We start from the raw sequence: 18,987 nt of genomic DNA, 5'->3' as shown, positions 1-18,987 counted from the left end.
ACTGTATATCCCACAATATGATGTCACTTCAGACACTGAGGAGTTGGTCCAAGTACATAATAACAGGGGAATTGAACCTGTCAGGATGATGCTATGGTTGTGTCTTCGTTCTAATGGTTCTGTTGAAGCTGCCCATGTCCTGGAGAGAAACCCTCCTGTTGTAATTAACCTGATTCAGCTTATCAACCAGCTAATTATTTGAATCCGGGTTGGAGTGAAAACCTACAGGAGGATTGGAGTGAAAACCTACAGGACGGTAGCTCTCTAGGAACAGGATTAGAATGAAAACCTAGAGGACAGTAGCTCTCCAGGAACAGGGTTAGAATGAAAACCAACAGGACGGTAGCTCTCCAGGAACAGGGTTAGACTGAAAACCTACAGGAGCATATCTCTCCAGAAACAGGGTTAGAGTGAAAACCTACAGGAGGGTAGCTCTCCAGGAACAGGGTTAGAATGAAAACCTACAGGAACATGTCTCTCCAGAAACAGGGTTAGAGTGAAAACCTACAGGAGTATATCTCTTCAGGAACAGGGTTAGAATGAAAACCTACAGGAGGATAGCTCTCCAGGAACAGGGTTAGAATGAAAACCTACAGGAGGGTTTCTCTCCAGGAACAGGGTTAGAGTGAAAACCTACAGGAGGATATCTCTCCATGAACAGGGTTAGAATGAAAACCTACCGGAGGATATCTCTCCAGGAACAGGGTTAGAATGAAAACCTACAGGAGGATATCTCTCCAGGAACAGGGTTAGAGTGAAAACCTAGAGGACGGTAGCTCTTCAGGAACAGGGTTAGAGTGAAAACCTAGAGGACGGTAGCTCTCAAGGAACAGGGTTAGAATGAAAACCTACAGGACGGTAGCTCTCTAGGAACAGGGTTAGAGAGCCCTGCTGACTAGGCCTCTGCAGTACCTAGAGAAGGGGTTTTCAACTCTTACCCTAAGAGGTCCGGAGTACTGCTGCTTTTCTGTTCTACTTGATAATTAATTGCATTCACCTGGTGTCCCAGGTCTAAATCATTTCCATTTAGAGGGGAAGAATACAAAATAAATGTAAAATATGTTCCACTGTAACTACCTACAGTATATGACTGTTATGATCTCAGGCCTGTTGGTTAGTTCCTACAGCTACTCTCCTGTGGCGTGAGAATCAGGCAATGGCTCTCAGGATCAACCATGGAGGCTGGGCCTCGTTAGCAGGACAGGAGGTGTCTGCTGCGAGGACTTTATGACCGCACCACAGTTATCGAGCTAAGGGACTTCAAAGTAATGAGTGCTAGCTATTTTAAGGAGAAGGCAAAGAGTAGAGTAGAGCTACTGGGACCCGGGGTCTGTTTTCTTAACACTTGAGGTAATTGCGGGGTTTATCGTTCTGTGGACAGACTCAGTGGGTAGGCGCTGTTAGTAATAGCTGGGTGGAGGTTGTTAACATGTCCTCTAGTAGTGTACATATGGGAACCTGTCTCTCCACCTGCTCTCTAATAGCAGCCAGAGACCGAACTAGTAGCTACACACTGTCATGCTACGATCATGGCTAGCACACAGTATACGCCATAGTAATGCCAAAGGAATGCACCAAACTCTGGGCTGTTTCCCAATCCCAGTCCCCCCTTACTTCTTCCCATGGCATTGGAACTGAAAGAACTAGAGGGGAGGGAGGAGTTTGGGGGTTGCCATGGCAATGGGGTTACCATGGGGTTGCCGAGGAAGCCCACCTTCACAGGTCCTGTTGTCGGCGGCCAGGTGGAGGCCGGTGGCACACAGACAGCGCACCTCTCCCAACCGGTCGATCTGGCAACCGAACTGGCAGCGTGCGGAGGAGCACTCAGGCTCTTCTGGAAGAGAACACAGGATAAACTGGCTGAGAGTCAAGGCAGAAATGGATGGTTGGAACGAACACATGCCACCACACACAAACCATGTGCTGTACTGTAATACTATAGACTCACAAGCACTGATATGAAACCAGTTTGGTTTGGTCTTATGTCTTATATTATATTCCTTGCTTTAGATTGATTACACCAGTTAACAGTTGCTCCTCTATATTGCCCCCACAGCGTTGGGGAGTAATGTATTATAAAAAAACTAACATTACCAGCAAAAATATTGTAATCAGATTACAGATAGGCCTACTTTTCTAAATTACTTCTAGTATTACTTTTAAATTTAGAAAGGATGTTTTTACGTTACGTTACTGAGTTTGGATCATCTAAAAGTTATGTAAGAATGAACAATTTTGGCCAAGTAACCAGTAACTGTAATAAATTACATTCATAAAGTAACCTACCCAACCCGGACTGTACCATACAGTAACCTACCCAACCCGGACTGTACCATGCAGTAACCTACCCAACCCTGACTGTACCATAAATTAACCTAACCAACCCTGACTGTACCATACAGTAACCTACCCAACCCTGACTGTACCATACAGTAACCCACCCAACCCTGACTGTACCATAAATTAACTTGCCAAACCCTGACTGTACCATACAGTAACCTACCTAACCCTGACTGTACCATACAGTAACCTACCCAACCCTGACTGTACCATGAAGTAACCCACCCAACCCTGACTGTACCATACAGTAACCTACCCAACCCTGTCTGTACCATACAGTAACCTACCCAACCCTGACTGTACCATACAGTAACCTACCCAACCCTGACTGTACCATACAGTAACCTACCCAACCCTGACTGTACCATACAGTAACCTACCCAACCCTGTCTGTACCATACAGTAACCTACCCAACCCTGACTGTACCATACAGTAACCTAACCAACCCTGACTGTACCATACAGTAACCTACCCAACCCTGACTGTACCATACAGTAACCCACCCAACCCTGACTGTACCATAAATTAACTTGCCAAACCCTGACTGTACCATACAGTAACCTACCCAACCCTGACTGTACCATAAATTAACTTGCCAAACCCTGACTGTACCATACAGTAACCTACCCAACCCTGACTGTACCATACAGTAACCTACCCAACCCTGACTGTACCATGAAGTAACCCACCCAACCCTGACTGTACCATACAGTAACCTACCCAACCCTGACTGTACCATACAGTAACCTACCCAACCCTGACTGTACCATACAGTAACCTACCCAACCCTGACTGTACCATACAGTAACCTACCCAACCCTGACTGTACCATACAGTAACCTAACCAACCCTGACTGTACCATACAGTAACCTACCCAACCCTGACTGTACCATACAGTAACCCACCCAACCCTGACTGTACCATAAATTAACTTGCCAAACCCTGACTGTACCATACAGTAACCTACCCAACCCTGACTGTACCATAAATTAACTTGCCAAACCCTGACTGTACCATACAGTAACCTACCCAACCCTGACTGTACCATACAGTAACCTACCCAACCCTGACTGTACCATGAAGTAACCCACCCAACCCTGACTGTACCATACAGTAACCTACCCAACCCTGACTGTACCATGAAGTAACCCACCCAACCCTGACTGTACCATACAGTAACCTACCCAACCCTGACTGTACCATACAGTAACCTACCCAACCCTGACTGTACCATACAGTAACCTACCCAACCCTGACTGTACCATACAGTAACCTACCCAACCCTGACTGTACCATACAGTAACCTAACCAACCCTGACTGTACCATACAGTAACCTACCCAACCCTGACTGTACCATACAGTAACCCACCCAACCCTGACTGTACCATGAATTAACTTGCAAAACCCTGACTGTACCATACAGTAACCTACCCAACCCTGACTGTACCATAAATTAACTTGCCAAACCCTGACTGTACCATACAGTAACCTACCCAACCCTGACTGTACCATACAGTAACCTACCCAACCCTGACTGTACCATACAGTAACCTACCCAACCCTGTCTGTACCATACAGTAACCTACCCAACCCTGGCTGTACCATACAGTAACCTACCCAACCCTGACTGTACCATACAGTAACCTACCCAACCCTGACTGTACCATACAGTAACCCACCCAACCCTGACTGTACCATGAATTAACTTGCCAAACCCTGACTGTACCATACAGTAACCTACCCAACCCTGACTGTACCATAAATTAACTTGCCAAACCCTGACTGTACCATACAGTAACCTACCCAACCCTGACTGTACCATACAGTAACCTACCCAACCCTGACTGTACCATGAAGTAACCCACCCAACCCTGACTGTACCATACAGTAACCTACCCAACCCTGACTGTACCATACAGTAACCTACCCAACCCTGACTGTACCATACAGTAACCTACCCAACCCTGTCTGTACCATACAGTAACCTACCCAAGCCTGACTGTACCATATAGCAACCTACCCAACCCTGACTGTACCATACAGTAACCTACCCAACCCTGACTGTACCATACAATAACCTACCCAACCCTGACTGTACCATACAGTAATCTACCCAACCCTGTCTGTACCATACAGTAACCTACCCAACCCTGACTGTACCATACAGTAACCTACCCAACCCTGACTGTACCATACAGTAACCTACCCAACCCTGACTGTACCATGAAGTAACCCACCCAACCCTGACTGTACCATACAGTAACCTACCCAACCCTGACTGTACCATACAGTAACCTACCCAACCCTGACTGTACCATACAGTAACCTACCCAACCCTGTCTGTACCATACAGTAACCTACCCAAGCCTGACTGTACCATATAGTAACCTACCCAACCCTGACTGTACCATACAGTAACCTACCCAACCCTGACTGTACCATACAATAACCTACCCAACCCTGACTGTACCATACAGTAATCTACCCAACCCTGTCTGTACCATACAGTAACCTACCCAACCCTGACTGTACCATACAGTAACCTACCCAACCCTGACTGTACCATACAGTAACCTACCCAACCCTGACTGTACCATACAGTAACCCACCCAACCCTGACTGTACCATAAATTAACTTGCCAAACCCTGACTGTACCATACAGTAACCTACCCAACCCTGACTGTACCATACAGTAACCTACCCAACCCTGACTGTACCATGAAGTAACCCACCCAACCCTGACTGTACCATACAGTAACCTACCCAACCCTGACTGTACCATACAGTAACCTACCCAACCCTGACTGTACCATACAGTAACCTACCCAACCCTGTCTGTACCATACAGTAACCTACCCAACCCTGACTGTACCATACAGTAACCTACCCAACCCTGACTGTACCATACAGTAACCTACCCAACCCTGACTGTACCATACAGTAACCTACCCAACCCTGACTGTACCATACAGTAACCTACCCAACCCTGACTGTACCATACAGTAACCTACCCAACCCTGACTGTACCATAACGTAACCTACCCAACCCTGACTGTACCATACAGTAACCTACCCAACCCTGACTGTACCATACAGTAACCTACCCAACCCTGACTGTACCATACAGTAACCTACCCAACCCTGACTGTACCATACAGTAACCTACCCAACCCTGACTGTACCATACAGTAACCTACCCAACCCTGACTGTACCATAACGTAACCTACCCAACCCTGAATGTACCATAAAGTAACCTACCCAACCCTGACTGTACCATAAAGTAACCCACCCAACCCTGACTGTACCATAAAGTAACCCACCCAACCCTGACTGTACCATACAGTAACCTACCCAACCCTGACTGTACCATACAGTAACCTACCCAACCCTGACTGTACCATACAGTAACCTACCCAACCCTGACTGTACCATACAGTAACCCACCCAACCCTGACTGTACCATACAGTAACCTACCCAACCCTGACTGTGCCATACAGTAACCTACCCAACCCTGACTGTACCATAACAGTAACCTACCCAACCCTGACTGTACCATACAGTAACCTACCCAACCCTGACTGTACCATAGAAACCTACCCAAACCCTGACTGTACCATACAGTAACCTACCCAACCCTGTCTGTACCATACAGTAACCTACCCAACCCTGACTGTACCATACAGTAACCTACCCAACCCTGACTGTACCATACAGTAACCTACCCAACCCTGACTGTACCATACAGTAACCTACCCAACCCTGACTGTACCATACAGTAACCTACCCAACCCTGACTGTACCATACAGTAACCTACCCAACCCTGACTGCACCATGAGTAACCTAAACCCTGACTGTACCATACAGTAACCTACCCAACCCTGACTGTACCATACAGTAACCTACCCAACCCTGACTGTACCATACAGTAACCTACCCAACCCTGACTGTACCATACAGTAACCCAACCCAACCCTGACTGTACCATAAGTAACCTACCCAACCCAACCCTGACTGTACCATACAGTAACCTACCCAACCCTGACTGTACCATACAGTAACCTACCCAACCCAACCCTGACTGTACCATACAGTAGCCTACCCAACCCAAGCCTGACTGTACCATACAGTAACCTACCCAACCCTGACTGTACCATACAGTAACCTACCCAAACCTGACTGTACCATACAGTAACCTACCCAACCCTAACTGTACCATCAAGTAACCTACCCAACCCTGACTGTACCATACAGTAACCTACCCAACCCTGACTGTACCATACAGTAACCCACCCAACCCTGACTGTACCATGAATTAACTTGCCAAACCCTGACTGTACCATACAGTAACCTACCCAACCCTGACTGTACCATAAATTAACTTGCCAAACCCTGACTGTACCATACAGTAACCTACCCAACCCTGACTGTACCATACAGTAACCTACCCAACCCTGACTGTACCATGAAGTAACCTACCCAACCCTGACTGTACCATACAGTAACCTACCCAACCCTGACTGTACCATACAGTAACCTACCCAACCCTGACTGTACCATACAGTAACCTACCCAACCCTGTCTGTACCATACAGTAACCTACCCAAGCCTGACTGTACCATATAGTAACCTACCCAACCCTGACTGTACCATACAGTAACCTACCCAACCCTGACTGTACCATACAATAACCTACCCAACCCTGACTGTACCATACAGTAATCTAGTCTGTACCATACAGTAACCTACCCAACCCTGACTGTACCATACAGTAACCTACCCAACCCTGACTGTACCATACAGTAACCTACCCAACCCTGACTGTACCATACAGTAACCCACCCAACCCTGACTGTACCATACCCCACCCAACCCTGACTGTACCATACAGTAACCTACCCAACCCTGACTGTACCATGACAGTAACCTACCCAACCCTGACTGTACCATACAGTAACCTACCCAACCCTGACTGTACCATACAGTAACCTACCCAACCCTGACTGTACCATACAGTAACCTACCCAACCCTGACTGTACCATAACGTAACCTGACCCAACCCTGACTGTACCATACAGTAACCTACCCAACCCTGACTGTACCATACAGTAACCTACCCAACCCTGACTGTACCATACAGTAACCTACCCAACCCTGACTGTACCATACAGTAACCTACCCAACCCTGACTGTACCATACAGTAACCTACCCAACCCTGACTGTACCATAAGTAACCTACCCAACCCTGACTGTACCATACAGTAACCTACCCAACCCTGACTGTACCATACAGTAACCTACCCAACCCTGACTGTACCATACAGTAACCTACCCAACCCTGACTGTACCATACAGTAACCTACCCAACCCTGACTGTACCATAAGTAACCTACCCAACCCTGACTGTACCATACAGTAACCTACCCAACCCTGACTGTACCATACAGTAACCTACCCAACCCTGACTGTACCATGAAGTAACCCACCCAACCCTGACTGTACCATACAGTAACCTACCCAACCCTGACTGTACCATACAGTAACCTACCCAACCCTGACTGTACCATACAGTAACCTACCCAACCCTGACTGTACCATACAGTAACCTACCCAAGCCCTGACTGTACCATACAGTAACCTACCCAACCCTGACTGTACCATACAGTAACCTACCCAACCCTGACTGTACCATACAGTAACCTACCCAACCCTGACTGTACCATACAGTAACCTACCCAACCCTGACTGTACCATGACAGTAACCTACCCAACCCTGACTGTACCATACAGTAACCTACCCAACCCTGACTGTACCATACAGTAACCTACCCAACCCTGACTGTACCATAAATTAACCTACCCAACCCTGACTGTACCATACAGTAACCTACCCAACCCTGACTGTACCATACAGTAACCTACCCAACCCTGACTGTACCATGCAGTAACCTACCCAACCCTGACTGTACCATACAGTAACCTACCCAACCCTGACTGTACCATACAGTAACCTACCCAACCCTGACTGTACCATACAGTAACCTACCCAACCCTGACTGTACCATACAGTAACCTACCCAACCCTGACTGTACCATACAGTAACCTACCCAACCCTGACTGTACCATACAGTAACCTACCCAACCCTGACTGTACCATACAGTAACCTACCCAACCCTGACTGTACCATACAGTAACCTACCCAACCCTGACTGTACCATACAGTAACCTACCCAACCCTGACTGTACCATAAGTAACCTACCCAACCCTGACTGTACCATACAGTAACCTACCCAACCCTGACTGTACCATACAGTAACCTACCCAACCCTGACTGTACCATACAGTAACCTACCCAACCCTGACTGTACCATGCAGTAACCTACCCAACCCTGACTGTACCATACAGTAACCTACCCAACCCTGACTGTACCATACAGTAACCTACCCAACCCTGACTGTACCATACAGTAACCTACCCAACCCTGACTGTACCATACAGTAACCTACCCAACCCTGACTGTACCATACAGTAACCTGTGCCCAACCCTGACTGTACCATGCAGTAACCTACCCAACCCTGACTGTACCATACAGTAACCTGCCCAACCCTGACTGTACCATGACTGTACAGTAACCTACCCAACCCTGACTGTACCATACAGTAACCTACCCAACCCTGACTGTACCATACAGTAACCTACCCAACCCTGACTGTACCATACAGTAACCTACCCAACCCTGACTGTACCATAAGTAACCTACCCAACCCTGACTGTACCATACAGTAACCTACCCAACCCTGACTGTACCATACAGTAACCTACCCAAACCTGACTGTACCATACAGTAACCTACCCAACCCTGACTGTACCATACAGTAACCTACCCAACCCTGACTGTACCATACAGTAACCTGAACCCTGACTGTACCATACAGTAACCTACCCAACCCTGACTGTACCATACAGTAACCTACCCAACCCTGACTGTACCATACAGTAACCTACCCAACCCTGACTGTACCATACAGTAACCTACCCAACCCTGACTGCACCATGAAGTAACCTACCCAACCCTGACTGTACCATACAGTAACCTGACCCAACCCTGACTGTACCATACAGTAACCTACCCAACCCTGACTGTACCATACAGTAACCTACCCAACCCTGACTGTACCATGCAGTAACCTACCCAACCCAACCCTGACTGTACCATACAGTAGCCTACCTAACCCAACCCTGACTGTACCATACAGTAACCTACCCAACCCTGACTGTACCATACAGTAACCTACCCAACCCAACCCTGACTGTACCATACAGTAGCCTACCCAACCCAAGCCTGACTGTACCATACAGTAACCTACCCAACCCTGACTGTACCATACAGTAACCTACCCAAACCTGACTGTACCATACAGTAACCTACCCAACCCTGACTGTACCATCAAGTAACCTACCCAACCCTGACTGTACCATACAGTAACCTACCCAACCCTGACTGTACCATACAGTAACCTACCCAACCCTGACTGTACCATGAAGTAACCTACCCAACCCTGACTGTACCATACAGTAACCTACCCAACCCTGACTGTACCATACAGTAACCTACCCAACCCTGACTGTACCATACAGTAACCTACCCAACCCTGACTGTACCATGCAGTAACCTACCCAACCCTGACTGTACCATACAGTAACCTACCCAACCCTGACTGTACCATACAGTAACCTACCCAACCCTGTCTGTACCATACAGTAACCTACCCAACCCTGGCTGTACCATACAGTAACCTACCCAACCCTGACTGTACCATACAGTAACCTACCCAACCCTGACTGTACCATACAGTAACCCACCCAACCCTGACTGTACCATGAATTAACTTGCAAAACCCTGACTGTACCATACAGTAACCTACCCAACCCTGACTGTACCATAAAGTTAACCTGCCCAAACCCTGACTGTACCATACAGTAACCTACCCAACCCTGACTGTACCATACAGTAACCTACCCAACCCTGACTGTACCATACAGTAACCTACCCAACCCTGACTGTACCATACAGTAACCTACCCAACCCTGACTGTACCATACAGTAACCCACCCAACCCTGACTGTACCATAAATTAACCTGCCCAACCCTGACTGTACCATACAGTAACCTACCCAACCCTGACTGTACCATACAGTAACCTACCCAACCCTGACTGTACCATGAAGTAACCCACCCAACCCTGACTGTACCATACAGTAACCTACCCAACCCTGACTGTACCATACAGTAACCTACCCAACCCTGACTGTACCATACAGTAACCTACCCAACCCTGACTGTACCATACAGTAACCTACCCAACCCTGACTGTACCATACAGTAACCTACCCAACCCTGACTGTACCATACAGTAACCTACCCAACCCTGACTGTACCATACAGTAACCTACCCAACCCTGACTGTACCATAACAGTAACCTACCCAACCCTGACTGTACCATACAGTAACCTACCCAACCCTGACTGTACCATACAGTAACCTACCCAACCCTGACTGTACCATACAGTAACCTACCCAACCCTGACTCTACCATACAGTAACCTACCCAACCCTGACTGTACCATACAGTAACCTACCCAACCCTGACTGTACCATAAGTAACCTACCCAACCCTGACTGTACCATACAGTAACCTACCCAACCCTGACTGTACCATAAAGTAACCTACCCAACCCTGACTGTACCATACAGTAACCTACCCAACCCTGACTGTACCATACAGTAACCTACCCAACCCTGACTGTACCATACAGTAACCTACCCAACCCTGACTGTACCATACAGTAACCCACCCAACCCTGACTGTACCATACAGTAACCTACCCAACCCTGACTGTGCCATACAGTAACCTACCCAACCCTGACTGTACCATAACGTAACCTACCCAACCCTGACTGTACCATACAGTAACCTACCCAACCCTGACTGTATCATAGATACCTACCCAAACCTGACTGTACCATACAGTAACCTACCCAACCCTGTCTGTACCATACAGTAACCTACCCAACCCTGACTGTACCATACAGTAACCTACCCAACCCTGACTGTACCATACAGTAACCTACCCAACCCTGTCTGTACCATACAGTAACCTACCCAACCCTGACTGTACCATACAGTAACCTACCCAACCCTGACTGTACCATACAGTAACCTACCCAACCCTGACTGCACCATGAAGTAACCTACCCAACCCTGACTGTACCATACAGTAACCTACCCAACCCTGACTGTACCATACAGTAACCTACCCAACCCTGACTGTACCATACAGTAACCTACCCAACCCTGACTGTACCATGCAGTAACCTACCCAACCCAACCCTGACTGTACCATACAGTAGCCTACCCAACCCAACCCTGACTGTACCATACAGTAACCTACCCAACCCTGAATGTACCATACAGTAACCTACCCAACCCAACCCTGACTGTACCATACAGGAGCCTACCCAACCCAACCCTGACTGTACCATACAGTAACCTACCCAACCCTGACTGTACCATACAGTAACCTACCCAAACCTGACTGTACCATACAGTAACCTACCCAAACCTAACTGTACCATCAAGTAACCTACCCAACCCTGACTGTACCATACAGTAACCTACCCAACCCTGACTGTACCATACAGTAACCTACCCAACCCTGACTGCACCATGAAGTAACCTACCCAACCCTGACTGTACCATACAGTAACCTACCCAACCCTGTCTGTACCATACAGTAACCTACCCAACCCTGGCTGTACCATACAGTAACCTACCCAACCCTGACTGTACCATACAGTAACCTACCCAACCCTGACTGTACCATACAGTAACCCACCCAACCCTGACTGTACCATGAATTAACTGTGACTGTACCATACAGTAACCTACCCAACCCTGACTGTACCATAAATTAACTTGCCAAACCCTGACTGTACCATACAGTAACCTACCCAACCCTGACTGTACCATACAGTAACCTACCCAACCCTGACTGTACCATACAGTAACCTACCCAACCCTGACTGTACCATACAGTAACCTACCCAACCCTGACTGTACCATACAGTAACCCACCCAACCCTGACTGTACCATAAATTAACTTGCCAAACCCTGACTGTACCATACAGTAACCTACCCAACCCTGACTGTACCATACAGTAACCTACCCAACCCAACCCTGACTGTACCATACAGTAGCCTACCCAACCCAACCCTGACTGTACCATACAGTAACCTACCCAACCCTGACTGTACCATACAGTAACCTACCCAAACCTGACTGTACCATACAGTAACCTACCCAACCCTAACTGTACCATCAAGTAACCTACCCAACCCTGACTGTACCATACAGTAACCTACCCAACCCTGACTGTACCATACAGTAACCTACCCAACCCTGACTGCACCATGAAGTAACCTACCCAACCCTGACTGTACCATACAGTAACCTACCCAACCCTGTCTGTACCATACAGTAACCTACCCAACCCTGGCTGTACCATACAGTAACCTACCCAACCCTGACTGTACCATACAGTAACCTACCCAACCCTGACTGTACCATACAGTAACCCACCCAACCCTGACTGTACCATGAATTAACTTGCCCAAAACCCTGACTGTACCATACAGTAACCTACCCAACCCTGACTGTACCATACAGTAACCTACCCAACCCTGACTGTACCATACAGTAACCTACCCAACCCTGACTGTACCATACAGTAACCTACCCAACCCTGACTGTACCATACAGTAACCCACCCAACCCTGACTGTACCATAAATTAACTTGCCAAACCCTGACTGTACCATACAGTAACCTACCCAACCCTGACTGTACCATACAGTAACCTACCCAACCCTGACTGTACCATGAAGTAACCCACCCAACCCTGACTGTACCATACAGTAACCTACCCAACCCTGACTGTACCATACAGTAACCTACCCAACCCTGACTGTACCATACAGTAACCTACCCAACCCTGTCTGTACCATACAGTAACCTACCCAACCCTGACTGTACCATACAGTAACCTACCCAACCCTGACTGTACCATACAGTAACCTACCCAACCCTGACTGTACCATACAGTAACCTACCCAACCCTGACTGTACCATACAGTAACCTACCCAACCCTGACTGTACCATACAGTAACCTACCCAACCCTGACTGTACCATAACATAACCTACCCAACCCTGACTGTACCATACAGTAACCTACCCAACCCTGACTGTACCATACAGTAACCTACCCAACCCTGACTGTACCATACAGTAACCTACCCAACCCTGACTCTACCATACAGTAACCTACCCAACCCTGACTGTACCATACAGTAACCTACCCAACCCTGACTGTACCATAACGTAACCTACCCAACCCTGACTGTACCATACAGTAACCTACCCAACCCTGACTGTACCATAAAGTAACCCACCCAACCCTGACTGTACCATACAGTAACCTACCCAACCCTGACTGTACCATACAGTAACCTACCCAACCCTGAATGTACCATACAGTAACCTACCCAACCCTGACTGTACCATACAGTAACCTACCCAACCCTGACTGTACCATACAGTAACCCACCCAACCCTGACTGTACCATACAGTAACCTACCCAACCCTGACTGTGCCATACAGTAACCTACCCAACCCTGACTGTACCATAACGTAACCTACCCAACCCTGACTGTACCATACAGTAACCTACCCAACCCTGACTGTACCATAGATACCTACCCAAACCTGACTGTACCATAAAGTAACCTACCCAACCCTGACTGTACCATACAGTAACCTACCCAACCCTGTCTGTACCATACAGTAACCTACCCAACCCTGACTGTACCATACAGTAACCTACCCAACCCTGACTGTACCATACAGTAACCTACCCAACCCTGACTGTACCATACAGTAACCTACCCAACCCTGTCTGTACCATACAGTAACCTACCCAACCCTGACTGTACCATACAGTAACCTACCCAACCCTGACTGTACCATACAGTAACCTACCCAACCCTGATTGTACCATAACGTAACCTACCCGACCCTGAATGTACCATACAGTAACCTACCCAACCCAACCCTGACTGTACCATACAGTAGCCTACCCAACCCAACCCTGACTGTACCATACAGTAACCTACCCAACCCTGACTGTACCATACAGTAACCTACCCAAACCTGACTGTACCATACAGTAACCTACCCAACCCTAACTGTACCATCAAGTAACCTACCCAACCCTGACTGTACCATACAGTAACCTACCCAACCCTGACTGTACCATACAGTAACCTACCCAACCCTGACTGCACCATGAAGTAACCTACCCAACCCTGACTGTACCATACAGTAACCTACCCAACCCTGACTGTACCATACAGTAACCTACCCAACCCTGACTGTACCATACAGTAACCTACCCAACCCTGACTGTACCATACAGTAACCTACCCAACCCTGACTGTACCATACAGTAACCTACCCAACCCTGACTGTACCATACAGTAACCTACCCAACCCTGACTGTAACATATAGTAACCTACCCAACCCTGACTGTACCATACAGTAACCTACCCAACCCTGACTGTACCATACAGTAACCTACCCAACCCTGACTGTACCATACAGTAACCTACCCAACCCTGACTGTACCATACAGTAACCTACCCAACCCTGACTGTACCATACAGTAACCTACCCAACCCTGACTGTACCATACAGTAACCTAACCAACCCTGACTGTACCATACAGTAACCTACCCAACCCTGACTGTACCATACAGTAACCTACCCAACCCTGACTGTACCATGAAGTAACCCACCCAACCCTGACTGTACCATACAGTAACCTACCCAACCCTGACTGTACCATACAGTAACCTACCCAACCCTGACTGTACCATACAGTAACCTACCCAACCCTGTCTGTACCATACAGTAACCTACCCAACCCTGACTGTACCATACAGTAACCTACCCAACCCTGACTGTACCATACAGTAACCTACCCAACCCTGACTGTACCATACAGTAACCTACCCAACCCTGACTGTACCATACAGTAACCTACCCAACCCTGACTGTACCATACAGTAACCTACCCAACCCTGACTGTACCATACAGTAACCTACCCAACCCTGACTGTACCATACAGTAACCTACCCAACCCTGACTGTACCATACAGTAACCTACCCAACCCTGACTCTACCATACAGTAACCTACCCAACCCTGACTCTACCATACAGTAACCTACCCAACCCTGACTGTACCATACAGTAACCTACCCAACCCTGACTGTACCATAACGTAACCTACCCAACCCTGACTGTACCATACAGTAACCTACCCAACCCTGACTGTACCATAAAGTAACCCACCCAACCCTGACTGTACCATACAGTAACCTACCCAACCCTGACTGTACCATACAGTAACCTACCCAACCCTGAATGTACCATACAGTAACCTACCCAACCCTGACTGTACCATACAGTAACCTACCCAACCCTGACTGTACCATACAGTAACCTACCCAACCCTGACTCTACCATACAGTAACCTACCCAACCCTGACTCTACCATACAGTAACCTACCCAACCCTGACTGTACCATACAGTAACCTACCCAACCCTGACTGTACCATAACGTAACCTACCCAACCCTGACTGTACCATACAGTAACCTACCCAACCCTGACTGTACCATAAAGTAACCCACCCAACCCTGACTGTACCATACAGTAACCTACCCAACCCTGACTGTACCATACAGTAACCTACCCAACCCTGAATGTACCATACAGTAACCTACCCAACCCTGACTGTACCATACAGTAACCTACCCAACCCTGACTGTACCATACAGTAACCTACCCAACCCTGACTGTACCATACAGTAACCTACCCAACCCTGAATGTACCATACAGTAACCTACCCAACCCTGACTGTGCCATACAGTAACCTACCCAACCCTGACTGTACCATAACGTAACCTACCCAACCCTGACTGTACCATACAGTAACCTACCCAACCCTGACTGTACCATAGATACCTACCCAAACCTGACTGTACCATAAAGTAACCTACCCAACCCTGACTGTACCATACAGTAACCTACCCAACCCTGTCTGTACCATACAGTAACCTACCCAACCCTGACTGTACCATACAGTAACCTACCCAACCCTGACTGTACCATACAGTAACCTACCCAACCCTGACTGTACCATACAGTAACCTACCCAACCCTGTCTGTACCATACAGTAACCTACCCAACCCTGACTGTACCATACAGTAACCTACCCAACCCTGACTGTACCATACAGTAACCTACCCAACCCTGATTGTACCATAACGTAACCTACCCGACCCTGAATGTACCATACAGTAACCTACCCAACCCAACCCTGACTGTACCATACAGTAGCCTACCCAACCCAACCCTGACTGTACCATACAGTAACCTACCCAACCCTGACTGTACCATACAGTAACCTACCCAAACCTGACTGTACCATACAGTAACCTACCCAACCCTAACTGTACCATCAAGTAACCTACCCAACCCTGACTGTACCATACAGTAACCTACCCAACCCTGACTGTACCATACAGTAACCTACCCAACCCTGACTGCACCATGAAGTAACCTACCCAACCCTGACTGTACCATACAGTAACCTACCCAACCCTGACTGTACCATACAGTAACCTACCCAACCCTGACTGTACCATACAGTAACCTACCCAACCCTGACTGTACCATACAGTAACCTACCCAACCCTGACTGTACCATACAGTAACCTACCCAACCCTGACTGTACCATACAGTAACCTACCCAACCCTGACTGTAACATATAGTAACCTACCCAACCCTGACTGTACCATACAGTAACCCACCCAACCCTGACTGTACCATACAGTAGCCTACCCAACCCTGACTGTACCATAAATTAACCTACCCAACCCTGACTGTACCATACAGTAACCTACCCAACCCTGACTGTACCATACAGTAACCTACCCAACCCTGACTGTACCATGAAGTAACCCACCCAACCCTGACTGTACCATACAGTAACCTACCCAACCCTGACTATACCATATAGTAACCTACCCAACCCTGACTGTACCATACAGTAACCTACCCAACCCTGACTGTACCATACAGTAACCTACCCAACCCTGACTGTACCATACAGTAACCTACCCAACCCTGTGCCCACTACAACAAATGTCACACTCTAGATCAAGTGAATAAGACTTGACGCTATTGACCCGTGGACGACAGGGGGGTTCTGGGTAATGGATCATCCAGACTGGAGGTATGTAGCTGACGGGCAAGCTGAGCAGCCAATCAAGATCCAAAACCACTGAAACTTACCCCTTGTCTATAATAACATTTGACCCATATCAGCACGCCAGTACATGCAGTCCTGACACTGAGCCCTGTGGTTTCACAGTAGGAGGAAGTTGCCCCCAAGAAGCTGATCTATGATCGGTTTTGCATTGTACCCCCTAATGTATAATGTTAGAGTTTAGAAGATGGTGAGCTGATCCTAGATCAGTGCCTGAGGGCGACTTCTACCCGGGCATGGTATTCCATCAATGGTTGGGACATGATGTTCCAGGAAAGTTGGCAGAAACCGGTTTGAACTGGTATGTACTGGTGCAGGTTGATCCATCTGTCATGAGGTAGTATCCGGGGTCGCAGTAACACCGGTAACTACCCTGGGTGTTCATACAGCTGTTGGAGCATCGTCGCTCTGGGAGACCACACTCATTCACATCTGGAATCAACAACCAACAACAATCAGGATCAGGAATCATATCAAGATCACCATGCCTGAATCAATCATAATAACTGGAATCAATAACCAGGAATCAACATGCATGAATCACACAGTATCTGGAATCAACATGCTTGAATCATACAGAATCTTAAATCAACATGCATGAATCATATAGAGTCAAAGATAGCCACCTTGGTCACATTTCTGGCCCTTGTATCCCACAGAGCAGGAGCACTTGTCTGGACCCACACAGACTCCATTCCTGCAAGGCTTGTTGCACACAGCTAGATGGTCAGAGAGAGCAGGTAAACACATACGATAACCTTGGCTGGTATATTGTTGCATTGTTGTTGTTTCTGGAGGACTTGCCCAGTGGCCGCTGACTTACGCTGGCAGACACCCATGACATTCCTCCAGCCGAAACAGCAGGCAGTAGACGTGCCAAAGGTGCAGAGCCCCACAGACCCCGAGGGCCCACCGAGAGGCCCAGACACAGCCCTCACTGTCCTGGGGGGATGGATGGATAGGTAGATAGATGGAGGGGTGGATGGAGGGAGATAGAAAGGTGGGTGGATGGAGAGGAAGAGTGGGTTAATGGTTCATCTGCCACAATTAAGAAAGACCCCAAGGTGTCTGCACTACCATGGTTATAGTTGTTGTCATCAATGCCTTATTTGTGTTGCTACACTGTTTCTCTCTTCAACAGTATGACTAAACACACACACACACACACATACACATA

The 18,987-nt window shown here is 47.8% G+C and overlaps 1 protein-coding gene across 1 annotated transcript in view; it reads right to left on the bottom strand.

Annotated features, from left to right (window-relative positions):
- Window positions 1-18,742, bottom strand: part of LOC112234743 (nephronectin) — a 22,301-nt gene extending 3,559 nt beyond the window's left edge. Inside the window, exons 1-4 of the mRNA XM_042312084.1 lie at window positions 18,634-18,742; window positions 18,437-18,529; window positions 18,120-18,242; window positions 1,715-1,834 (exon numbers count right to left, since the gene is read on the bottom strand). Of these exons, the coding sequence (XP_042168018.1) occupies window positions 1,715-1,834; window positions 18,120-18,242; window positions 18,437-18,529; window positions 18,634-18,649 (352 nt within the window). The 5' untranslated portion in view covers window positions 18,650-18,742. The remainder of the gene's footprint in view (window positions 1-1,714; window positions 1,835-18,119; window positions 18,243-18,436; window positions 18,530-18,633) is intronic.
- Window positions 18,743-18,987: the final 245 nt, after the last annotated feature.

The sequence above is a fragment of the Oncorhynchus tshawytscha genome, linkage group LG34 (genome assembly GCF_018296145.1).
Source record: "Oncorhynchus tshawytscha isolate Ot180627B linkage group LG34, Otsh_v2.0, whole genome shotgun sequence".
In the NCBI taxonomy this organism is placed as follows: domain Eukaryota; kingdom Metazoa; phylum Chordata; class Actinopteri; order Salmoniformes; family Salmonidae; genus Oncorhynchus; species Oncorhynchus tshawytscha.
This window is presented reverse-complemented; position numbering and strand designations above follow the sequence as displayed.